The 26,621-nt window shown below is 38.9% G+C and overlaps 1 protein-coding gene across 1 annotated transcript in view; it reads left to right on the top strand.

Moving 5' to 3' along the window:
• LOC145994837 (bolA-like protein DDB_G0274169) overlaps positions 1-26,621 on the top strand; it is a 71,178-nt gene that overhangs the window by 713 nt on the left and 43,844 nt on the right. The window contains exons 2-3 of the mRNA XM_083131203.1: positions 21,201-21,269; positions 25,421-25,497. Of these exons, the coding sequence (XP_082987329.1) occupies positions 21,201-21,269; positions 25,421-25,497 (146 nt within the window). The remainder of the gene's footprint in view (positions 1-21,200; positions 21,270-25,420; positions 25,498-26,621) is intronic.

Genomic DNA, 26,621 nt, shown 5'->3' with positions numbered 1-26,621 from the left:
TTTCTGCTTCCGTAACACACAATATGGCAGGCACATCTTGAGTAGCGTTGTGGAATTCAGTGTTTCCAACCTTCTTAACCGAAAATGCCCCACAAACCATTCACACATAGCCCCAAAAACCATTCATGGTAAGGTTAAGTTAAGTAATTATAGGGTACTACTTTACTATACCAGAGACACCTATCAATGATTTATTTTGCAATTTTTTACATTGCTGACATACTATTCTGCATTGCGGAACATTTATTTAGGTGAAACAATGAATTTCTAACGAAAATAATGTCTATTTCTTACATTAACGAGTACTTACTGTTGTTCCTTATTTCCTACAAACCATCCACAGGTAGCCCCAAAAACCATTGACATTAGCCCAAAAATTCACAATAGCCTCACGAACCATCACGGGGACGAGGTATGCCTACTAGGTTAGGTTAGGCCTGTTAGGTTAGGTTCCATTAGCACTGCTTTCATTCAATTTAGCATATACGGATAATACGGAGCATATTGTGCTCTCGTTCAGAAAGCAAATGGCGGCAGCAGCAATAGCACGTTGGAAATAGATTTTCGTACAAAACCACATACATTCTCATTAAAATGGATCAAAACTACATTCCCGAACATCAACAACGCTACAGAAAATGATTTGTGTAAGTACTTTCTCCTGTAAATTTGAAGAAATCCGTCTCTGGTATAGTAAAGTGTTACCAAATATAGGGTAACTAAACTATAGGGGTGACTGATTTCTTACTTTTTACAGGAGAAAGTACTTATGCAAATCATTTTCTTTAGCGTTGTGAAAGTTCGTGAATGTAGTTTTGATCCATTTTAATGCGAATGCATGTTGTTTTCTGCGAAAATCTCTGTCCGACACGCTGTTTCTGCTGCCGCCATTTGCTTTCTGCACAAGAGCACAATGTTCCGTGTGTTAGATTGTTAGATGACGTAAACCCCATAGTCAGTGTTTCAAACTTGCCATGTTCACTATAACATGATGAGTCGAGTATTTTTTTTTTAAACTATGCTTCCCTAATCTAACTTAACCTAACCTAACCTTAAGGAAAATGGTTTGTGGGGCTAACGTGAATGGTTTTTGGGGCTAATGTGAATGGTTTTTGGGGCTAATGTGAATGGTTTGTGGGGCTAACATCAATGGTTTGTGAGGCAAACGTCAATGATTTCCGAGGTATTAGCATAATTTCAAATCGGGGCACGAAAGTAGATATTTTCCGGTGAACAAGGTTGCAACACTGCATAAATCGACAAAAAACTATCACAACGCGTGATGAACCAGTATGCTATCATCATAATGTGTGTTACAGAATTGAAATAACAAGTAACAGTAAGTACTCGTAAATGTAAGAAATATGCATTATTTTCATTAGAAATCCATTATTTCACCTAAAGAAATGTTTTGCATTCCAGAAGAGTACGTCAGCAATGTAAAAAAGTGTGAAATAAATGATTTATAGGTGTCACCCCTATAGTAAAGTAGTACCAAAGAGAGTTATAAAAATGGGTTTGTAGTGGTATTCAACATCAGAAAATCACTGTGTGGTTGGAAACACTGACAGGGGGTTACGTCATGAAATGTACGCTACATCACTTAGAGGAAGCAAATAAAAGCAACGGCAATTGTGCATCGTAGACAGGGCTTGAAAAATTCCGGTCGCCAGTTGCCATGGTGACTAAACAATTCAGCCTGGCGACTGTGATCTTTTGGGTAATATGTACGAAATTTTGATGATTCTAAGTTCAAATTGCAGTACAGCGTAAGTACAGCGCCTTGAATAACGTAGTGTGGAAAATGACCCAAGAAACTGGTTCCCCAGATGGATGAGAAACGTAGATGGCTGTGCGATCAATGTCGGTGCTAATTTTCTTATGAAAGTAATGCAGCTTTGTTAGTTTTTGGAATATATTATGTAGATTTGTTTGTCTAGAAAGGTGGTAAGTGAATTGATGGAAACAGTTATATTTGTGGAGTGATTTGCAGTCACGAAATGACGTTAATTTGGAAAGAAAAGTAAAATAAAATTAATAAATAAATAGCATGCATAACACAAGAAGGAACATCGCGAAGTGATTCCGGACGTCAGGTGTTGGATTGTGTACTAGAGCTTTATTTTTCTATATTATTAGAATATAAGTAGTATCCTGAGAGATATTTCATACCGAGGCGACAAACCACAAGTGTCGCTTGGAAGCGAGCAGTCCGTAATCAATGCAGCCTTTCGAACCGTAGCGACACAAGCTCTGACTGCACAGTTTCCTCAAGGAGATTTTACCCCAAAGCGACATGCGACAAACGATAAGAGGATTTCACACCAAAGCGACAGGTCATTCGGTCCAAGGCAACTTTCATACCGAAGTGACACATGTTGCTTGGAAAGGAGCCAATCAAGAGCAACATTTCACATCGTAGCGGCATGACAGGAAGCACAGGCCAGCGTTCGGTTGGTGAAATCCTCAAGTGATAAGTGTCACGTGCCGCTTGTCGCTTTGGTGCGCAATCTCCCTAAAGCAAGACACTCATTGCATCGTGCATGCGCGAACAACAAACCACTGCAACATGTTGCAAGCTATTGAGGAAATGGCCCAGTTTGAGCGACGTACAAGCGACACGTGTGGCTTATCGTGTCGCCTAGATCTGTTGTTGTAATGTGCGGTTTGTCGTGTCACCTATCTGTTGTTCGCACAATTAGCAGCGAACGCTTGCCAATAGACTGAAGGCACCATGTCGCTTGTCACTTAGTTGGGAACTCCCCCTGTAGCACGTCGCTTCGGTCTGAGCACCCTTCCTTTAAGGAGCTTTCCGACCAAAGTAACAAGTAGCACGCGAATACACCATACAAACTTGTCGTTTGCTGTTTGGACCCTCATGTGCAATGAATGCTATTTTTCAGTCTGGAAGTGTGTGTCACTAGTGTGACAGTGTGAACATCCCGTGTCGCTTGTCCCATTGGTTTGAAAGTTTCCTTACACTCATGTCGATGGCACTAAGAAAGTTTTGTCTTTTCAAGGAATCATCATTATCATCATCGCAGCGATTAGTTTAAAGCGGAAGAAAAGAGACAGTAAATATCAAAAATACAAATGCTTCAGTGTGTATATCTTTAAAACAAATTATGATGATGGTAATAATAATGAACCTAATTCATACACAAAAATTTAGTTGCCAAGAGCATTTCATGCATATTTTTTCTCCCGTATTATTAATGAAAGTATGATGATAACAGGACGTGGTCGACTGTCTAGAATGTTTGTTAATATCTTCGCGACCACTGTACCAAATATCATAGCAATTATCACAGTCATAGATATGCTTCATGTAAAAGAATCAGACGTTGCAGCGAAAACTCCATTTACTTCCATTATAAGCAAACTAATACCAAGCACCGGGTCCAACACCAGCGCCTCTAGCGGATCAGTTTCGAGTGGAACCAGCCAGAGAGCGCAGAACCGTGCCATTTTCCACACTACGTTATTCAAGGCGCTGTAGCGTAAGTTAGCAAATTATTATTTTTTATCAACGTTGTGAACAGTCCATAGTGTCCGTAACAATTTCTTACCCTTTGTTCCCCAACACCCCATTTCCTGCTTTCTCAAATAATTTATCGATGTTTTGAATACCGTGGTGCTCAGCATCTTATACAGAGTGTTTCAAAAGTTGCACAACCCAAACTTTGGAAATGTATATCATGAAAACCGTAAGAGATATTTACACCGGGTTTTCTGCATTATAAGGCCTCATCTATTGAGATATTTTTCAATGCTTATAATTATCAGTTCACTCCGTACAGAAAATTATATAAATTAATAACAGCAGCATTCAAATTTTTCCAGAAATGAACTTCTGAGTAAGAAAAATATGTGAGAAATTGAGGACTAAAAGTGGTAAACGTTGTAAGTGCCAAAAGTGAAAGTGTTGGGAAATCGCATAGTTCCGCACATCAGCCCGTAAGAACGTGCTCACTAGTGACCTCTTTACATGCCCTTTGAACTACTTAGAGGGCTACGAGCCACATTTCACGTTTACCACATTATAAAGCATGGCACATTTCACAGTTTAACGTGGAAAACGGTGTTTGAATTATTGTGGCACTTACAGCATTTACCAATTTTAGTCTTCAATTATCAAAGGGTCATAATTAGACATTTGATGACTGATGCCATGTCAGTCTGTCTTTTGCGACCAAAATTGGTCATGTGCAACATTTGATGAATTTTCGACTGGCGATTTTATGGGGTGAGTGAAGAGTGCCATTTTGGGACATATCTCCATTTATGTCAACACTAGCAGGTCGAAATATTGCCAACAGTTGCATGCAACATGTGTCTAAGTATTGGCTATACATTTACGTCAAAAATCATAAATCAAGATTTTGTGCCGAAATTTGGACTTGAGAGAATCCTAGGCTGCCCCTGGGTCACTTTCGCTGCTACTGTGCCTCTTTTTTTAAAAAATTGATTCAGCATGGCATATTCATTGGAGCAGTGCGTGTGCATTGCTGAAGAGTAGGCTATTTTAGCTACTACTCAAACTTGCACTCATGTGCAAGAGGTTTTCTAATAAAAATGCCCTGCTTCTGCTGTACCTCACAAAGCAAGTGTTTTACAACCAGTCAAACACCAACAAATGATCCCACAAATTGTTTGAGTTGGTATTTATTGTTGAAAATCAGTTCTCAGATGTTTTCAGCAAATTAATGATGATTTTTAAAATAATGAAATTGCTTTTATTTAGATAAATGCTAACATAAATGTATGACCCGAATGATAGCCTACAGGATTAGTTTAGTGCAGAAAACTCGCTGTAAATATCTCTTACAATTTTCATGATATATATTTTCAAAGTTTGGATTGCGCAACTTTTGAAACATACGTAGTATGCACAATTGCTAGTAGGTGGTTTTCTGGCACCTGATATTCAGAGCTGACACCTAGCTTGGAAGAAAATTTTTCGAGCCGTGTCGTAGATACATGAATACTTCAAAAATACATGAATTCACGGTACAATGATGAAAGAAAATACCTCCACGAACTTTAAGAATGCCGCAAGAACTTCTTTCCGTAAGTAGTTTCGGTAAATATTTACTATAGCACAAACACATTTCTTCATTTTTACAGAAGAAACTACCTACGGAAATGAGTTTCTATAGCATTGTACAAGTTCCTTAAGGATGAAAACTTGACCAAAACGATTTTTTTAAAGATGTATTTATTTGTTTAACTACGTTTGCCTAACCTAACGCTACGTGAATGGTTTGTGGGGCTATCGTGTATGGTCAGTGTGGCTATCTTGAATGGTTAAAACTAGAAACACTGCATACCCTAAACAGCAAAAAAAAAAGATAGCCACACTCACCATTCACAATAGCCCCACAAACCATTCATGTAGTTTTAGGATAGGTTCGGTTAGGTTAGGCACACATAGTTTAAAAAAATCGTTTTTGGCCAGTTTTCATCCTTAAGGAACTTATACAATGCTATAGAAACTCATTTCCATAGGCAGTTTCTTCTGTAAAAATGAGGAAATGTGTTTGTGCTATAGTAAATATTTACCGTAGTTTCTTCTGTAAAATTGAAGAAATGCGTTAGCCCGAAATCAGACAGTTACCCAGGAATCTGTTGTTAAAATGCGGGGGTCACGTCTGGAAATAGGGAAAAAAGCCGATATAAGTTCAGATTTTTTTTTTTTTTAAAGCTGTATCGCTTTGTTTTACAAACAAAATTTTAATTAGGCTTGCCTAACCTAACCTTACCAGAAATGATTTGTGGAGCTATCCTTGAATGGTTTGTGGGGCTACCCGTTCATGGTTCGTGGCAACATACATATACTACAGGGTGGCTCAATAAGTCATTTAACACCCCCAGTACAACGCCACTGCAGCATGGAACGTGAAAATGGCGATGACCAATCGTTGACTGGCCAAGGGGGAACCACATTGACGTCACCCGCATGGTCGGCAGCCATCTTGATGTTTGCCATCTTGAATTCAACTTCAGAAATTTAAATGGGAAGGGGGTCGTGCGACATATCAAAATGGGCTAGAATTTCACCAGGAAAACAACTGTGACATTTGTTTTCACATTACTTTAATTGTTGCAGAGTTAACAATACCACAAAGTTATGGCTCAATAAGTCACTTAACACCCCCAGTACAAGGCCACTGCGGCATGGAACGTGAAAATGGCGATAACCAATCGTTGCCTGGCCAATGGGGAACCACATTGACGTCACCTGCATGGTCGGCAGCCATCTTGATGCCCGCCATCTTGAATTCAACTTCAGAAATTTAAATGGGAAGGGGGTCGTGCAACATCAAAATGGGCTAGAATTTCACCAGGAAAACAACTGTGACATTTGTTTTCACCTAACTTTAAATTTAAGGGCAATTTCCGCATGGGAGAGTGACACGTCCTTTCCTTTTTGCTTAAATGTTTATTGTTCAAATAATCGTTAGTATGTGATTATGTGGCATTTATTGTTATATTGTTAGACCAATCACTGAAAATGTCCGGATATTGACTTACCGGTATGTACATATCTTGTAGTATTGGTTGGCATGGGAATTACGATTGTGTTATGTCTTTACATGAAAGTTTAAAAGAGTGATGATGTGAATTATGGCCCGACTACACTTTTATTTACACAGACGGTTCCAAAGATGCCGACCGCGTTGGATGTGCCTTTTATGTCCCTCGATACAATGTTGTACGTCAATTTTCCTTATCGTCAGAAGCGTCTATTTACTCGGCAGAGTGCTATGCCATTTATCAGGCTTTGCTCCACGCTCGTGAAGCACACTATACGCAAACTTTAATTCTCACAGATGCCCTCAGTGTATTATTTACGATCGCTCGTTGTGGTAAGGCAGCTTATCGTTTGCAACTCTTTCCCACCTTAATTTTACAGGAGTACTTTCACCTCCACCACAACGACCAACGAGTACAGTTCACTTATGTCAAAGCGCATAGCAATCTTAATCCTTATCAAGACCTAGTGGATCTTTATGCCAAAACAGCTGTGGACGTTCCTTCCCTCTCTCCTATCCGACTTGCCTATACTGATCTTTTACCTCGTGTCAAAAAAAAAATTAATTCCCAGTGGGAAAATTGGGCTCATGCCGCAGTGGCAAAAACCACTACTTATAAATGGTTCAACGATAAACTCCTTATTCGACCCTGGTTTCATCACCTAAAAATGCCTCGTGAAGTGATCACTTGTATCCTACGCCTTAGAACGGGACACGTGACCACAAACGATCATCTGGCAAGAATTCACCAAACTCCCTCTCCCAATTGTACCTGTGGAGAACATAAACAAACCCCCACCCATTTATTTTTTCAATGCCCGCTATGGAATACACAACGTCAGGCACTCTTTCACAGACTCCTTCGAAAAAAGGTTCCATTTCCTCTCTCCTTGCCCTCTTTACTTTCATCACCTTCCCCCTCTATTATGTGGATTCTCTATGGATTTGCTCGACAGTGTGAACTTCGCTTTTGATATCATGCCTCATCATTGCAGTGTTATAGTGACAGTGAAGTGAAGTGGAACAAAATATTGTGCTGTTTATACTAGTGCGCGAATTTCCAGCCCTCAATGTTTTCAGACCGTTGCCCAAGACTGCTACCATACAAGCGGTGAGGGGCATGAAGAAGAAGAAGAAGAAGAAGAAGAATTGATCGTGTCAAGAGTAGCATATTTCCTTTCTCACTGATCTGAACGAAAATGCCACTAACACGTGAGGAACGGATTGCCATCATATTGATGTCAGGGGAGAGAAGTATGCGTGATATTGCCGCAGACTTCAATAACCGCAATCCTGCAAGACAACCAGTGTCACATGTGGCCGTCAGCCAGTTGCTGGCAAAGTTCCAAGATACTGGATCTGTGGATGACAAGCCGCGACATGGACGTCCGAAAACAGCCACGGATGAGGGTACTGCTGTAGCGGTGTTGGCATCATTTGCAAAGTCCCCAACCCGTAGCACACGGAGACTGGCGCTGGAAAGCGGTGTCAGCAGGTGTTCAATTCAAAGGATTGTACGTGACCACCACTGGCATCCGTATAAGATACAGCTGCAGCAGCACCTTAGTAAGGACGATCCAGACAGGCGTTTGCAGTTTTGTGAGTGGGCTATAGCACAACTGCAACGTGACCCTGCCGCCGGTAGCAAGATTCTGTTCAGTGATGAGGCTAATTTTTATGTGTCGGGAGAGGTGAATAAGCAAAATCTGCGTTACTGGTCACCCGAAAATCCACATTGGACAGATCCCAGCAAGGTGACGGGAGGCGGGAAGCTAATGGCGTGGTGTGGTACTTGGGGTTCCCGACTTGTTGGTCCATTTTTCATTGAGGGTAACTTAAATGCAGAGGGCTACTTGCTTCTGCTACAGGAGCATATCTTACCATCCTTACTGTCCGAGGATGGGAGCTATCCTGAATGGTTCCAGCAAGATGGTGCTCCACCGCACTATGGGATGATAGGCCGTCAGTACCTGGATCAACAATTCCCTCACCACTGGATTGGTCGCCGAGGGACTGTGGAATGGCCTGCACGCTCACCTAACCTGACACCATTGGACTTTTACCTCTGAGGACACCTGAAAGCCATGGTGTATGCTACGAAAATCAGGGATCTGGCCCACTTGCGCACACACATTGTGGATATGCCTGTACCTCAATAACTCCTGAGGTTCTTCAGAATGTGGTAAGGTCATGGGAGAGACGATTACACGTGTGTGTTGCGCAAGAGAGACGTCATATTGAGCATGTGTTATAACTTTGTGGTATTGTTAACTCTGCAACAATTAAAGTTAGGTGAAAACAAATGTCACAGTTGTTTTCCTGGTGAAATTCTAGCCCATTTTGATATGTCGCACGACCCCCTTCCCATTTAAATTTCTGAAGTTGAATTCAAGATGGCTGCCGACCATGCGGGTGACGTCAATGTGGTTCCCCCTTGGCCAGGCAACGATTGGTCATCGCCATTTTCACGTTCCATGCCGCAGTGGCCTTGTGCTGGGGGTGTTAAGTGACTTATTGAGCCACCCTATATATACAGAAGTGTACAATTTTTTCACGTGACCCCTGCTTTTTAACAACAGATTTGTGATTAGGAAGCCAAAGTTAGTTAGTATACCAAAAATTAATGAAATAATAAAAAAACGTAATAAGTGTTCCTTGAGAAAATTATTTTTACAGTAGAATGGTCATGTTAAAATGTAACGTTTGCAATCCTAACATTCACAGTTGTGTGCAAGTAAAGTGGCATAAAAGTTTGTGCAAAAATACTATCAGTTTTTTCTGGTTGCCGATCTGCAAGCATTCCACAGTCAAACACAGAATGGACAAGGATAAAGCAATAGTCAGTTGTACGGAATTGACTTGTGAAAGTTGTCGTATTCGGTTTAACTGAACTTTTATTCTGTAGTACTTTGCAGAACAAACAACACTATGTAAATAAGTGTGGGCTGCTCTTGGTACATAGCTACTCAGCCATGCACAGCCATGTTTACTCTCATTGAGTGGAACTTCGTTCTTTTTTGTCAAATTCACCAAAAGTTTAAATACTAATATTTTAATATGTATTTTTGGCCAGGAGTCCTGGGTTCGAATCCCGGAATGGACAGGCATGGGAGTTTTGTGACTCCTTTCATCATATCATCACTCATTCTCATCTTCGCGATTAGCCAAAAGTGACAGAAAAGTGAAGTAAAATAAACCAAATCATCAGTTTGCATTGCTTTTGGCTAATCGAGATGATCAGGATAGGATGAATGCTGAAATTGATGAAGGCACACTCAAAAAGAACAGCTGTGTCCATACTGGGAACTCTGGCAAAATCAAAGGGTGACCACTTAAAGACCTTGACCACTAAGCTGCCACCAGATATTTCATACCATGTGCTCTTCATACTTGATTTCTTGCATTGTTTGTGTGTGAATAGTGGACCACAAAAGTTTATCGACTTGTTCTACAAATGTAAACCACTAGACACGCATCAATTAAGAACCATCACAAGTGGAAGTTGTGGCTTGAAATTACAGGAAAATTGCAAAGCACTAATTATAATGTTTTGTTAATAAAAATACGCCAAGATGAAAATTGTCCAAATTCTCATTAAGGCACTCTGTTCACCTTCACAAATATTTATTTTCAATAAGGGGTAGGGTGGAGTGATAAAACTTTTATTTTCATTTTTATAAGCTAGACTAGGGAAAATGTGCCATTTGTCCATAGTAAGAATCATGCAAAATCATATTATTTTCTGTCAACTCTTTGATCGCCCTTCACCTTATTGAAATAATTGGCATTTTAATCCTTTTTATGACTTTGTAGCCTGATTCAGTTTGATTTCAGCATGGCTTATTAAGTAGCGAATCTAAGCAAGCTACTTATTAAAAAGGTTTTAGGCATCTTAAGCTTACCTATACATTGTATGAGGGCCTCTCGATGGCGCAGTGGTAACGTCGTCGCCTTGTAATCAAGGGGTCCCGGGTTCGATTCCTGGTGGAGGCACATAGTGGTTTGGATCCCACTTTAAACTGTAGGTCCAGTCCCAATTAGCCTTACTGTGCATAAAGTGGACTTAAAACACCAAATCAAGCAAGCTATACATTGTATGGGGATATCCTGAGGATAACATAATGTCCCCAGGATATCCCAAGGACATCCTGGTGATAATATGGAAAATGTGCCATTTGCCCTATAGCTTACCTATATAACACACGTTATCCCCAGGATGTCCTTGGGATATCCTGGGGACATCATGTTATCCTCAGGATATCCCCATCCCCAGAACTTCCATTTTCAGAGAGATGGCAGTTACAAGATATATTTGGCGCTCCATGAAACCTACCGACCAATACTCTGCCGACCTACACTGATCTCATGAAGAAATATATTCAAGTGCGACACGACCTGAAGACGAACAATGGAAAATACCCATCATTTTTGGACATATCTCACAAACTGTGCTATGAAGTCGAAGAGATCTGGGAAAGGGCCTCACTTCCAACAGTAACTCACGCACAAGCGATTGAAAAACTCAGATCGTTCCATGACAAATACAACATAATCCTAAAGGTCTACAAAGGGAAAAAGGATCAACCCAACTACCAACGGAGACTCTCGGACTTTCGCGACAGAGGTAACAGTCTGTTTCTCAGCAAATGCAAGTGCTTCGACATGGTTTCCAACTGCAAATGCACGAAAGAATTCAAAGTTACCGCAAAGGAACGCAATTTCCTTGAAGACCAGAGAGGACCAAAAAAAAATGATAATCAGCAGTATAGATCAAGAGGAGACGTCAAAATTGAAGAAGAAAGCTGAAAGAGAGGAAGCCAATCTCGAACGAATGAAGAAGCAGAGGACCGTTGAGAGTAAATGTCCACTGGCGATGAGTACATTCCAGATACAGAATCAGTCAAGACTAAGCCAAAGCAGAATCGCCAATGTAAGAAAATGACAATCTCTCTACCTTCACTCCCTAAAGCTTGCGATCGGATCCGAGTCTCGGATGGATCGTCTGCTGTATTAGTAACATCAGTTCTGCATGATCTTGGTCTTGTGTCGCCAATCGACCGATCTAAAGTAATCGATCGAAGCAAGATCCGCCGAGGACGCAGAAAAACTCGTAAGGAACTCCAGCAGAATGATGACCAGTTTGACCACACACACACTGGCATAGAGGGAGTATTCTTTGATGGCCACAAGGATCAAACTTTGACACAAGTTCTCGGCGACGACAACAAGTAACACAGAAAAACCCTCACGGAAGAACACATAAGCATCATCACAGAGCCGGGTTCTTCGTACTTCAGCCACACGACTCCGCCATCAGGCTCCAGCAAAGACGTAGCTGAGTCAATAGTCGCTAGTTTCAAAGAGAGGAATGCGCAGACAGAGAACATTAAAGTTGTAGGGTGTGACGGCACAAATGTGAACACAAGACACACAGCGGGCGTTATCTGCCGACTGGAAGAAACTTTCGAGCGTCCTCTGCAGTGGCTGGTATGTCTGCTCCATGCCAATGAGCTGCCCCTGCGCCATCTATTCCAGGCATTCGATGGCACGACTACAGGCCCGCACGGATTCTGTGGAGATATTGGAAAGCAGCTAGTGACGTGTAGCGAACAGCCTGTCTCCTCATTTGCACCAGTGCAGCTGATCGAGCAACTGTCCAATGTTGACCCGAAGGAGTTGAGCACAGATCAGCGCTATCTACTGGAAACGTGCAATAGCATCGGCAAAAGTGAATGTAGCGTCAATCTGGCAATGCGAAACCCAGGTTGCCTGAATCACTCACGATGGATAACGACAGTCAATCGAATCCTCCGATTATATGTAAGCGACATGGAACCGTCAGAGAATCTGAAAAAGCTGGTGACGTTCATCATTCGCGTATATGCTCCAACGTGGTTCGCCGTAAAAGCCCACTGGTCATGCAAAGATGGAGCTAGGCACCTTCACCAGATGCTCGTCAAGTGACGATACCTCAGCCCTAAGCGCAAGAAGATGGTTGACCCCATCATTCATCGGATAGCATACTTCCCTCACCCGGAGAATCTGCTCCTGGCTATGATGACGGACCATCGACCACACATATGTGAATTGGCCTGGACACGAGTGATGAAGGCCAGAGCTGCAGCAGACCCCAGTGGACAAATACGGAGGTTCAAGGTTCCCGCAAAACCCAATTTCGACGCTGTGGAATACTTCGACGTGATCGACTGGGCCATCTGCCCTATCTCTGAGCCTCCCGTAATCAAGGCAATGACGGACACTGAGCTCAGGGATCTCATCACGACGGAGGTGACTCCAACTTTCACCTTCTCAAAATTCGCCAACCACACACAGGCTGTGGAAAGACACGTGAAGATGATGACTGAGGCGGCGAAAGCTATTTGTGGACAGAAATCGCGAGATGGCTTCATCCGTGCATGCATCGCTTCTCAACAGCTAATGCCAACGTTTTAGTCGAAACGTGACTTCTCTCACTTCACCTTGTAACTGTTTGTGGCATTTGATTGCATTAACTGAGTTTTAAGGTGACTAAACTGACTAATAGTCACTATTGACTGACTATATCGTTATATCGTTGTAATGTTGCTTAGTATAGCAAAATCAAAGGTTGCGAAGGGCGATCAAAATATTGTTCAAAAGTCTTGAAATTTTTACACAGTGTTCTATTGATCTATTGGCACCTTTTGACATATCTAGCTAATTGAAATTCAAAAAAAAATTTTTTAGCCCATTTTCACTCCACCCTAATAAGGGGTTTTCCGAGAGCAACATTTCATCGGCTATTTCAGTACATTCTTCACATCAAACTACCAGCACACTGACTATTTTCATGATGTTATGTGACTGACCACCATATCGCCAGAATGTCCATAAGTCAAACTTGACAGAATTAATGTTTGGCTGAAACTGGATCCAATTAAAGGTAACTGGTACATTTTATTTCTGGTGGAATTATGTGTACATTCAGAGGAATGTGGTGAAACATGGGCACCTGTGGAGCACTAACATGCCATGTTTGAACCTCAGTATTGGAGAGGAACACCACTGGAGTGACAAGAAATATATTAGAGGTCTTTACAACAGTGCATTTTTAAAATTTAGCATACCTGTACTCAGAGGCAGCTGCTCATAAGTATGAAATGGACGGTGCACTGCCATGTATATCCACAAGTGAACAAACATTACATTAACATCTATATATAGCTTTTACATTGTCTGAATTGCAAGCATTTCATTGCTTACAGATTATTTGTTAGTTGGTTTTGTAGTTTGTCCTTCCGTGATAGTTGTAAAGTTTGCAGACCACTGTATGAAACTTGACTTTTACAGCGAGAGAAATCTAGCAGGGCACCGCACTCCCACACGCATGCGCTTTACAAGCATATAATCTGTATCTGCGAGCATTCTCTGGTGAGGCCGGGCGAGGCAGGTGCAACTTGTGTAGGAAGTTTGAAATCTATTGATGACAAGGCTCTAACGTTTGTTGCAAGGGTGACCAACCTGCTGAAACTTTATAAGTGACAGAAGCAAAGTTGTCACATATGCACATTTAATTAAACAGAATGATGTATGTTGATAATGAAATTAAATTACATGTAAGAAATTTGCCATTCAGCTGGCATTCAATTTCTAGGGGGAATGTTTCTTCATGTAACCTCTCTCATATGTTTTTGTTAGGAACACTGCTCTCGCTGCTGCTTGTTGTTTCCGATTGTCCGTGAAACACAGTTTTTCTTCCAAACCATTTAATTGTGTATGTAATAAAATCTGAGTGGCACATTCAAGACTGCACATAAAACATGACCCATGATGTATACAGGTTGTTGAGATGGTCAAGAGCCAAACATGAGGAAATTTCAAGTCAATGCAGAATTAAGTTGCTTCTACTTCCACCAACTGTGAAAAACATGTACATTGAAATACTAGAACCTGCGTGAGTTGACACTTGCTCAGAAGCTCTATTTTTTCTTGATATCTTAGCAGAAGGATCCGTTTCTTGATGGACTCCTAACATGTGACAAGTTGTAATTACCATTGTATAACATTAATACTAGGGCTGATGCAATGTTGTTGTTGATGTATCAGTATCGGAAAGTATTGGTTGGATTTACTTATACTTTATTGCCATATTGGCCTTTCATGGTGTCTACAAAAATGCACAGTGCCTAATTGTCCTGGATATTACAAAAATGCAAAGACACATTTTCATGGAGTCTAATTATCCTAGATATTATGCAAAATTCGAAAGTTCCATTTATTTTCCCCAAATTTGGTGTGTATTTTTTAATTACATAAGAGATATTTTAATATTCTGATGTAATACTTGAATATTTTTAAGTGAAGTTTTGGTAAATTGGAGAAGAATATACACCCACTAACATTAATTAGTATTTTAAACAACTTTTAATTGCTACAGTTCTCAAGAATGGGTATTGCTATTGGTCAGAATCTGCATGGGTATCAGTTCAAAGCTGTATTGGCTTAGCCCTAATTAACACCTCACAAACCTAGGGTGACCATCCGTACTGATTTTCGCAGTACAGTCCTTTTTTTTGATGGGCTGTCCTGCAGAATGCGAAGCCATGTATAAAATTAAGATATGTCCTTTCTTTCACATATGTCCTGCGAAATGTCCTGATTTCTACTCCGGTCTCCGAAGTCCAAATATTTATTTTCTATTTATATTTTCTTTTGTTTTTTCCATGTCAATAATTTATGCAGTACATACTTTTCTGTTGTGGTCGGGCTGGAGAGAAATAACATCCGGTTAGAACAATGCGTAGTTACCACGGCAGAGAGCAGGTTGTAAACAGTTGCGAACAAGAGGGTGGTGCCGATCTGTCCAGTTGTTACGGGGTGCGTAGAGTGGAAGTCTCGTTTCTGAAGTGCACGTCTCGTAATTCAACACTGTCGGGTGAAGATGCCTCCTAGGAGGAAATGTGCATTTAATTCAGAACTGAAATCTCTTTATCCATTTCTTAAGAGAGGCAAAAGCGATAGTGATATTCACTGTGAAAAATGTTCAGGTGAGTTTTCAATTGCAAACAGTGGAAGGTCTGAAATAACACGACATCTGCAAACGGCAAAACACAAATCTGCCGACGCTGCTAGTGCATCTAGTGCTACTCTTTCTATATTTTTTCGAAACAAGAATTTTGGGCCTAAAGAATAAAAAATTGGCAGCAGTAGAAGCATGTTCTGCATTTCATACAGTGCAACATGATCAATCCTTTCGTTCTACAGACTGTAGTTCGAAACTTGTTAAGAAGTGCTTCGAACCACAATATGCTTGTGCAAGAACAAAATGTGAAGCGATCGTGACAAATGTGATAAGCCCCTATGCGTTTGCAGAGCTTCAAAAAGAGTTGGACCAGGTAAATTACATTACAGTTTACACAGATTCGTCGAACCATAAAGCTACGAAATTGTTTCCATTGTTGGTGCGCTACTTCCTTCCTTTGAGCGGAGTGCACATTAAAGTTCTGGATTTTCAAGATCAGTGTGGTGAAACGTACGATATTGTGTCTTCGTATATCCTGAATACATTAAATGAATACAACATTGAAACTAAAGTTGTTGGATTATGTGCTGACAACAGCAAATGCAACTTTGGAGGAGCAGCAAGAAAAGGTAAAAAAAAATGTTTACAGTATTGTTCAGGAATGCTTAAATAAACCAATTGTAGGTGTAGGTTGTTCTGCACATATAGTGAATAATTGTGTACAAACTGCGAGGACTGTTTACCGATTTGCATAGAAAGTGTGGTGCACAAAATATACTCGTATTTTTACATATGTACAGTACGTGAACTTGCTTTACGTGAATTTTGTGACTTCATGGAGATAGAGTGCTCAAAGCTTCTTTCCTATAGCAAAACTACGTGGCTCTCTTTGTTGCCAGCCGTAGAGCTCATACAGCATTGAAATCATACCTTCTATCACAGGACAAGTGTCCCACAATCATTAAAATGTTCTTTGAGGACCTCCTATCTGAAATATGGCTTTATTTTATCCATTCCAATGCAGCACTTTTTAATGACTTTGTTCACTTTCTAAAGGGTCAATATGTTTCTATGATAGAAGGTTCTGCATTGATTGCAGAACTTAAACAAAAATTAGTTGACAGATATAACTGCCTTCTTTTGCCTCTCATAGTGCAGTCGAAACTGAAAAGTCTGGAGGAAAATGGGTTTGCTTGTATGTCAAGTTTTAAGGAACATGTGCGTTCATTTTATTCAACTTGTATTGAATATATTAAGCAGTGATCCTCTCCCTTTCTGAAATGACTGTGTTGGATTGGGCAAAACTGGATTCGATGATCGAATGGGACAGGGTGCAAAATAGCGTACAATTTTTCAACAAATGGTCAGGAAAGCAACTTAATGATTCTTATCTCTTTGATGAAATTTCAAATATAAGAGCTTATGCTACTCTTGAAAAACTGAAAGCATGGAACACTGCTCAAATGAGAGTAGATTTAAGATGGGTTCAGCTATTCAAATATTTTCAGGAAAAATGTATTTCCTTTTATCAGGTATTTGATATTGTAGAGTTCAGTTTGTGCCTTCCAGCCACAAATGCACCCACTGAGAGAGTTTTCTCATTAATGAATAACAGGTGGACTGCTGAGAAATCTCAATTGAAAACGGAAACTCTGAAACACCTAATAATTACTAAATATAATTTCAGTTGTACCTGTAGTGAATTCCATGATATGGTTATGGAAAATACAAAGTTATTACATGCTATTCACTCGAAGCAAAATTACAGAACCATTAAGGATGATACTTAAATATTGGTACATTTGATTATGAAATATTTGTTAATTTGAAGTTATTGGAATTGTTTTAAAGACTTAAAGTGTAAGTGACATGTTCTCAACAAAATTTTGCTCACAACTGTAGTTTGTTTAATATGTCAAATTTTAAATACCTTTAGTTTTCATTTTTGTTTTATGCCACTCATATACTTTGGGGATTCATCAAATAATAGAATAATTATTTTTTAAACTTTTGTCCTTCATGTCTTTCCTTTTTTGATGAATTTGTCATGGTATGTGTGTGTACTGTTTTTTGCTGGTAAGGATCTGGTCACCCTACACAAACCTCTCCCCAAACCAGGGTTGTTAAAGGTCTATGAACCCATAAATTCTAGTGGGTGGGTTCCGCTGCAGGACTGGAACTTTTTTTTTAAAAAAATAAATTTAAATTCTGTCCAAGTTGCGTATTGTTTCACTGAAAAAAGGTTCCTGGACCGAAATTTAAATTGAGCCGGAAAAAAGGTTCCTGGACTGTATTTAAATTCATCTGCAAAAAGGGTTCATGGACCATATTTAAATTCATCCTGAAAAAAGATTCTTGGATCGAATTGAAATACTTTATACATGAAAAGGTTCTTTACAGTCTAAGAGCCATTTACACTTGCTGATTTTCCCTTCCGGATGGGAATTGAATTTATTTAAAATTCCTGGAAATTAACAACCCTGGGATTATTAAGGATCCAGAAATCCATACATTCTAATGGGTTCTATTTGGTTCTGTAACAGGACGGGAACCCTTTTTCTCGTACAATTTGATGCAAGTTGCCTTTGTTCAATTGAAAAAGGTTCCTGGACCATATTTAAATTGATCTGGTAAAAAGGTTCCTGGGCCGAATTGAAATACTTAACATATAAAAAGGGTTCTTTACGGTCCAGAACCCATTTGCGCTTGCTGATTTTCTCTCCTGGATCAGAATTGAATTTATTTACAATTCCTGGACCTTTAACAATCCTGTCCAAAACCACCCAATCATCCCTATGAATTTAGTTGACTGCCTAGAACATTGCCCTCAGTGACGTGGTGACTGTGTGATGCTACAGGTATCATTTTCATCCACTTGTGACAATTTGAAGCTTGCAAGGGGGGGGGGGGGAGGGGGAGACACACATTTAATCTAAAACCATCATGATTTCTTACTTATTATACAGTGATAGTTTTGCATTAGGATTAAAAATTAAATTTATTTTACAAAACAGTAATGAGTTGTACGTTTATAATCATAAAAGCCAGAATAAGAGTGTGGAAGTATATGCAGGGTTCCCACACACCTGGAAAACCTGGAAAACCTGGAAATCTCAGGGAATTTGAAAAAAATACAAATCTCAGGGAAATCTCAGGGAAAATCTTGTAATTGATTAATGGTTCCCAATGAAGCAAAACTGAGGGATTATAATATGTTCCTGTCTGTGGATAATCCAAGCTGTTGTAGCATTTCTCTTTCAGCAAGGAACTTGTATCTATTTGTTTGTCTGTTTCTTGTTTTTAAATGTGATTCCAGGGCTGGTGACCAAGTGACCCCCATAATTTTTGCACTTTTTAAAATTTAATTAGCCGATTTCGATGTTTTACATGACGTAAAATATATTTCAAGATGTGGAAAACTCATAATAAAGATATCCAGTGTTCATTTGATTTCCCTTATTAGGGAGTAGTTTTAAGTTTTTTCTTCCTTCTTTTTTTTTTACAAAATAGTAAAAAAATGGAGTGTCCTGTTTAGGGAAATATTTATTTTCTGCCATCTTTTGTGTACAATACTGATGATTGTGTATTTACTGCATTTAGAACAGAATTTTAAATATTTACTTATGAATTATGTATTGTTCATAAATACTTGTCCATATTTTAAGTTTTTGATCATGTTCAACTATTGTTATAGTCGGTGCTCGAAAAATCTTCTTCAGAGCTAGGTGCCAGCTCTGAATATCAGGCACCAGGAAACAACCTACTTGCAATTGTGCATACTAAGGGGTTTCAAAACTTGCGCAACCCAAAGTTTGAAAATTTATATCTTGAAAACCGTAAGAGATATTTACACTGGTTTTCCTGCATTATAAAGCCTCATCCATTTGAGATATTTTTCAATGCTAAGAAATTATCAGTTTACGCCACACAGAAAATTAGATATATAAATAACTGGCGAAAGGCAGTGTTAAAACTTTTCCAGAAATGCATTTTTGAGAGAGAAAAATATGTAAGAAATTATCAAAGGGTCATAATTGGATGTCTGATGCCATGTCAATCTGTCATTTGCAAAAAATATTGATCATGTGCAGCATTTGATTGATTTTTCACTGGCGATTTTATGGGTTGAGTGGTAACATTTTTGGGACATATCCTCCGTAAATGGCAACACTAGCAGGTCGAAATTTTGTCAACAGACACACGCAACATGTGCTTAAATATTGGCCATACTCCATGACATGGGTTAGGTGGTAGAACAGCCTCAGCCTGAACCTCGCCCACAGAAATAAAGAATGAAGAATTTAAAATTTTGTACATAATAGCAAATGATCACAGTCGCCAGGCTGAAAATTTTAGTCGCCATGGCAACCTGGCGACCGGGATTTTTCGAGCCCTGGTTATAGTTATGACATGACATGTGAATTTTTACATGCCTATCACATGGCAATGCATATGTGGAAAGTGGGTTTTCTGTAAATAAGCAGGTTTTAATAGAAAACTTGAAAGAAGAGTCTGTTGTGGCTATTCGGCAAGTTTATGATGCAGTGAAGTAAGCAAAGATATGATCCAGAGAGTTAAAGGTGCACGTATTAGATACGAAGAAGCATTGCAGGAGATGAGAAAGAAATGTGATCACAAAGAAGACAAAAGGAAAGAAATGAAACGTAAAGCAAGGAGATCCGTGCTTTACAAGCCAAACAACAAAAGATGCAAGAAGAAGCAAAGGCTATTGCAAAACAATTTTAAAAAACTTGAAGCTTCTGAGAAGTAAAGTTTCTTAATTTGCTGTGTCAGACATTAAGTGCATTTCTTGTTTTATATTTCAGTCTCAGTAACTTATTAATTCCTTTTTAAATCTGTACTAATAATTGTCACTTCATTTTTATATGTTTTAAAAATCCAATAATTTGTTTGTCTTAACTATTATTGTACGCATTACAGATTAATCGATATTGTATCCATTTATAAACATTTATGAAAGTGTGAAAATATTTCAATATTCTATATCAGATATGTTAGAAATTGTTTCAGAGTTGTTTGAAGTTCTAGAAAACTGGTCATCTTTGTTCTTAATTACATGCAAAGAAGTGTAATTTTATTTTATTATTGAACTAGTTTTGTTATTTGCATCAGAAAACAACAGTAATAACGAAGGTGAGGATGGTATGGCTATGAGGGGAAATGGAGGAGGCCATTGTAAAATTATAGTAGTCATTTACTGTGCATTCAATACTCTGGAAAAAATATGAGGATTCTGGAAAACTCAGGGAAATCTCAGGGAAAATGGATTTGGAGTTTGCGTGGGAACCCTGTATATGCTTAATCACAGTTTATTTACCAAAAAATAGGAAATCAATAAAATTATTGGGAATTTTACCGATACAGAATCATCAACTAATACTGGTTGATTATTGAAAAATCAGTCCAGTGCAGTGCTGTGGAAAGATATTTTGTAAGACTGGAAATATGAGTGAAAGTTATGACTTCGTATCTTAGTAATCAGTGTTGTTTTCACACATTCATCCATGAACCAAATATATTTTTGCATAGGACAGCTGGGCCAGATGAGATGAGTCACAGCTCTTCCCCTGGATATACCTCTGGTCCTATATCTATAATTTATACTGAGAAAATATGATTGAATTCCTTTTTTCTTTCTTTAGAGACATCGATTGGTAAATGACACACTTGCAGAAGAACTGAAGTCTGGTGTTCATGCTTTGTCTATTGTGGTAAGGGTTATAGATTATTTCACATTGTAGAACATAATTTTTCATGTGGATGTAGGGTTACCAGACGTCTGGTTTTTCCCGGACATGTCCTACTTTTTAGCCTTATGTTCGGCATCCGGGAGGAATTTGAAAATATCATAAATGTACTACATTTTGAGCGTCACATAATATTAATTAGGAAAATAGGTAACAAAGAAATCATGCAAGTTACAAGTCTATGGACTACGCTTCCAAACTCAATAGTGAAATTTATTTTGATTCAGTCATTGCCCAAAAAGAAAAAAGTTTGTCCTGCTATTAAACATACGGGAAAACGGAAGCAATTAATGAGCAAAGTTTTGGGACCACTTTCTGATAACGTCACTGTTCAATGCCTGAGCAGAATTTCTTGCCTTAGGGTTTATACTGATGGAAAAAGATTTTGCCCATTCTTATTCAATATAATTTGATTGTAAAGCAGGAGTATAGAGAACAAAGTTATTCAGGGTGTCTGTCGGTCAAGAACGTCATGGAAGTCAAGAAAAAGTAAAGAAATTAACAAGTAGGTCAAGAAGTCAATAAAAAGGCAATAAATTATTCTTGTGGTCTTGCTATCATAATGACTGATTGGTTGATTTAGTTTATTTTACTTAACTTTTTTCTGTCCCTTTGGTTAATCGTGAAAATGATAATGAATGGCGGTAAGGTAAGATGGATGAAGGGACAGTCACAAATGTATAGGGACAATCGACACAAGCCCCACATAAGATTATACTGGCTTGAGTCCAGATGCCAAATCCTTGCTCGTCTGCCAAACACAGTTCAGGATGCATTAATGCGAGAAAGCATATCTAATTCTCTTCTTAAATTCAGCTTCAGTTTTCATCTTAACTAGCCCTTTGGTAGGGGTTTTCAATAAATAAATATTTATTTTCTTAATTACTAATTTCCAATTTTACCTAAGTAGGGGTCGGATAAATAGACATTAAGAAAAATGGAAAAAAGGTCTAGAAAAGTCCAGAAAAAGTCAAGAATTCTGGATGTGTTATTTTGTTAGATACCCTGTTATTGAACTAAAAACTACTAAAGATGAAACTTCTCGAACCATTTGCAATTACGATAATTGCTGAATATTTGTTTGCCATTACAGGTCATAATTCAAATGCTGAGAGAGTACTTTCATTACCATCAGCACAACAGACTCACAAGAGAAATTATTTTTTCATGAAGTCTGTAAAATGTTTGTTTGATACTGGTCCCTATAATTTCAAAGAGTTTGACTGTCCACTCTAACATAAATATAGTTTGGCTAAACCTGAAATTTTGATAAAAATTTTCTCCTCTGAGAAGTACCGCTTAAATCATGTAGTGAGAGGTAGATTGATTAGTATGATTGCAAGTTTTGAAATTTTGCATTTAAAAATTCATTAATTGATTTTTTTAAAACTGAAAAGTGTCATTTTTCAACTACTTTCTAAAGTGTTCTATAGAAATATGTATTATTTATTGAGAATGTTTTGTGTCCTACATTTTGGGACAGCATGTCCTACATTTCCCTTTCAGCCATCTGGTAACCCTATGTGGATGCCATGTTACCTAAGATAATTGTAAAAGGATTTGAAATAATGGCATGTAATTTCTGCCATATAAATTTTTCAACTAATATTTATTATGGGTTAGCATTCTCAAAATAAGCATATTACCGTGCGTCCATTTCGATCTGCAGCCGAGAGATCGGGAGAAGCGTGGCGGGCGGCGCTGGCGGAGATGCCGACATTTGCGGCCTGTAATGCTCGCTTATTTTTACGGACATATCCAGACATTTATATAAATATTGCAAAACGATCACTAACCTGGGTTATAATTCATCATCTGTAATTCATCCAAGTTCTGCAATTATATACACAAAAAAATACGCTTTAGAAGTGACGATAAGAGTCACAGATAATAAAACATTTTAATCATAGTTTTGACCAGCAACGTCCTGCTTAAGTTTATATCCTTGAAAGAGTTTTGTGTCGATGGGGATCGTTTGGAGGTTTCGAATGTGCAACACTGTATCAAGATTACGCTGCCGACGAAACCATTAAAAGTCAATGGTTTTCGTGAGCTTCCTCGATGAACTCGATGAAATTGGGACAGCGTTAGAAAGTTATCCAAACAAACCTCTACGCCGTGTTTCACAGGAGATGGTAGTGTCAAAATCATCAGCACATACAGCCACTAAGCTACTAAAATTAAAACCATACTCTTATAACACAGGTTAGTGCTCGTTTTGCAATATTTATATAAATGTCTGCATATGTCCATAAAAATAAGCGGGCATTTCAGGCCGCAAATGTCGGCATCTCCGCCAGCGCCGCCCGCCACGCTTCTCCCGATCTCTCGGCTGCAGATCGAAATGGACGCACGGTATAATATGCTTATATGATTTAGTGTAAATTCTTTGCATTTGCAGCTTTCACTGACTTGATAAAAGTCCTGGAAATCAATTTGTTGATGTGATTTTTGGCTGTCCTTCGTTGTCTAAGGTTATTTTAGTTCACGGTCTATACTCCTCAAAATATTCTTCTTTGTAGCTGATCAGTGGCGATTCATTCATCTCGAGTTTTTGGACTTTTAACCACTTTGTTAAATATTTAAGTACAGTACCTACTTTTTGGAGGCAGATTCTTCCTTTGTCCTCACGGTAGTGTGTATATCTAATAAATCATTGTTCAGTCCCTGGACACATGTGTTTGGGGATGGTGTCTAATGGGGGTGTAAAATCAGCTACCTTAGAGGTTTATTTTCGTGGCCATGGTTTCACCTCATCTGCTGGTCATAAAGACCTGTTGTATTGTAAGTGTAGATGCCAGGTAGGATTATCAGTGGCCCAGGCTCTACTTTTGTCTGGTGGTCATGTCAAAACCTGTAAAGTGCCGGGGGGGGGGGGAGGGGGCAGGCTCCAGCTTGTCCAAAGTTTATAGGTTAATAATGTTGGTAATCAAGCTGAAAAAAATTGCAATTAATCTCCTTCAGTGCCGCTTATGTGCAACTGCCAGACCCTGAATGGTTGTGGGCATACAGTTATCCCAGTGCATGTGCTACACTGATCCTTGTTTGTATGCTGACTCGCCATAGCAGGGTTGGAGATGTATCTGTAAAATGATAGGTACTTAAACTTAAAACGTAGGTACTTAAATATTGAATACAGTGGTTAAAAGTCCAAAAACTCAAGGCCCTCAAAATATATACTTTACTCTTTTATTTCTGTCATCATACCAACAAACATGCTCTCTGGTATACCTAGGCTTTTGATTTCAGAAATTAGACAGTTTATTTTCATACCTTGCAGTCTCCCTTTCTCTTTTTGTACAGTATTCAAATTCACATCAATACCTTCTTAAGAGCAAATACTTTCATTAGGGTGAAAAGGAGAAAAGGAAGTGTATTCCCTCCCAAATATATCCAAGGGGTCCAAGGGAGGACACTGGTCAGAGTTAAACTTTATATCCATTGAATACATAATTGTAATAACCATACCTAGTCAAAGATCAATATCCCTAAATAACAAACTGTTACAGTGAGTTACGACCCCCTGCTTCCTAAGACTCCAGATAAATATTGCCCATACAACCGAGTGCCATCCTCACCATATTTTGATTCTTGGTACTTCTCGGAACCCATCCAGAACATTCATGACACCATTGTGCTGAAACTAACTTCATCTCTAACATTCTTAAATCCGAATGTTTATGACTGCAGCAACACAAGCCTTCCATCTGTTCCTATCCTGGGCAAGATCAATCCAGTTTGCTTTAGGTTCATCTCAACGTTATTCCTCCATCTTCATCTTGGCTTTCCTACAGGTCTCTTACCATCAGGTTTCCCAACAAGAATCCTATAAACACTTCTTTCCTCTCCCATTTGTCCCACACGGCCAGCCCACCTAAGCCGTCTTGCCATTGTGCTATATACAAAAAAATTACAAAAGACGTTGGAAACATGCCAATTATTGTTCAAATTTAAATGTGTTGCTTGGCTTTGATAAGTATGGTTTCAGTGGTCATTAACCTATTGGGAACCACTGCCCTATTACAATGCAATTCAGCAAAGAAAATTTGACTTTTTAATATTAGTTTTCTTCATTATTTTCGTGGATAATAGAAATATTTTTTTTATTTTTCCAGGCTAAAACACCATCAGAGTGGGAAAATTCTAATAAAATGGTGTCAGGTAGCCCAGCATGCATGGGTGGTTTTGGAAAGTAAGTTCTATATAGTTCATTCCAATTAATATTCATTGTATATTTGTAGAAAATAAATAATTTAACAATGTAGAAATTTTTAATTGTTTTGCAGTCTACTTTCTGCATAGTTTTCTACCACGAGTTTTCTTGAATTTAAAATTTCAGCAAGAAAATTTTGCCACTTCTATAACCCTTGGTGAGATCAGAAATATGATCAACTCCTTGCACTTTCCCTCCGAGATAATATCACAACTTCGGATACTACCATAAGAGGAATGACTGAGTTGATTGATTTGGTGTTTTAAGTCCACTTTATGCACAGTAAGGCTAATTGGGACTGGACCTACAGTTTAAAGTGGGATCCGAACCACTATGTGCCTCCACCGGGTATCGAACCTGGGACCCCTACATTTCAAGAACTGGGTTATATGCCATCCTGGTCAGACCAGTCCAGTTCCCATACTCTGACTTATGTTCATTTGTTTGAGTTTCAAGTCCACTTAATTCAGATAGGCTAATCAGGACTGGACCTACAGTTTAAAGTGGAATCCAAACCACTATGTGACTCCACCGGGTATTGAATCTGGTACCTGACAATGAGTGGCAAAGCCACCACTGGGGAGGATCTGCTGTACATTGGCAATGTTGGAACCCACATGGAAAAATCTCTGTGAAGCTAAAGGCGTACCCTATATTCACCCACCAAGCAGGACTTGTGAAGCTTGAATGCCATTGTGGAGGATCAACAATTCTATAGATCAGCTTTGATGGAAGAATATTGAAAGGTGTTCACAAAAGTGCCGTTGGACCTGTAGCAGCAACTACTTTCCAAGGTGATTGTCAACTTGTGTGTTTTCCATCAGTCGAGGTAACCAGGTCAAGATATACCAAAAATAGTGATGAACGGGTTTTGAAATTGACTTTACAATTAGCCATCTGCATAAAGTTAATGGTTTGCCTGCATTTATATATTTTGCCAGTGCTTGTAATGATTAAACATGTATATAAGTATTTGAGAGAGGTAAAATGCACATTTTGAAATACAAAAGTTTTTATATGAGGGTTATCTGGAAATAAACCTTTGATGGCCTGGTAAAATACAAAAAGAACAAATAGAAGGGGGGGAGGGAAATCAGTATTTG

The sequence above is a fragment of the Lepisma saccharinum genome, chromosome 11, assembly GCF_977018435.1.
Source record: "Lepisma saccharinum chromosome 11, izLepSacc3.1, whole genome shotgun sequence".
NCBI lineage: Eukaryota > Metazoa > Arthropoda > Insecta > Zygentoma > Lepismatidae > Lepisma > Lepisma saccharinum.
This window is presented reverse-complemented; position numbering and strand designations above follow the sequence as displayed.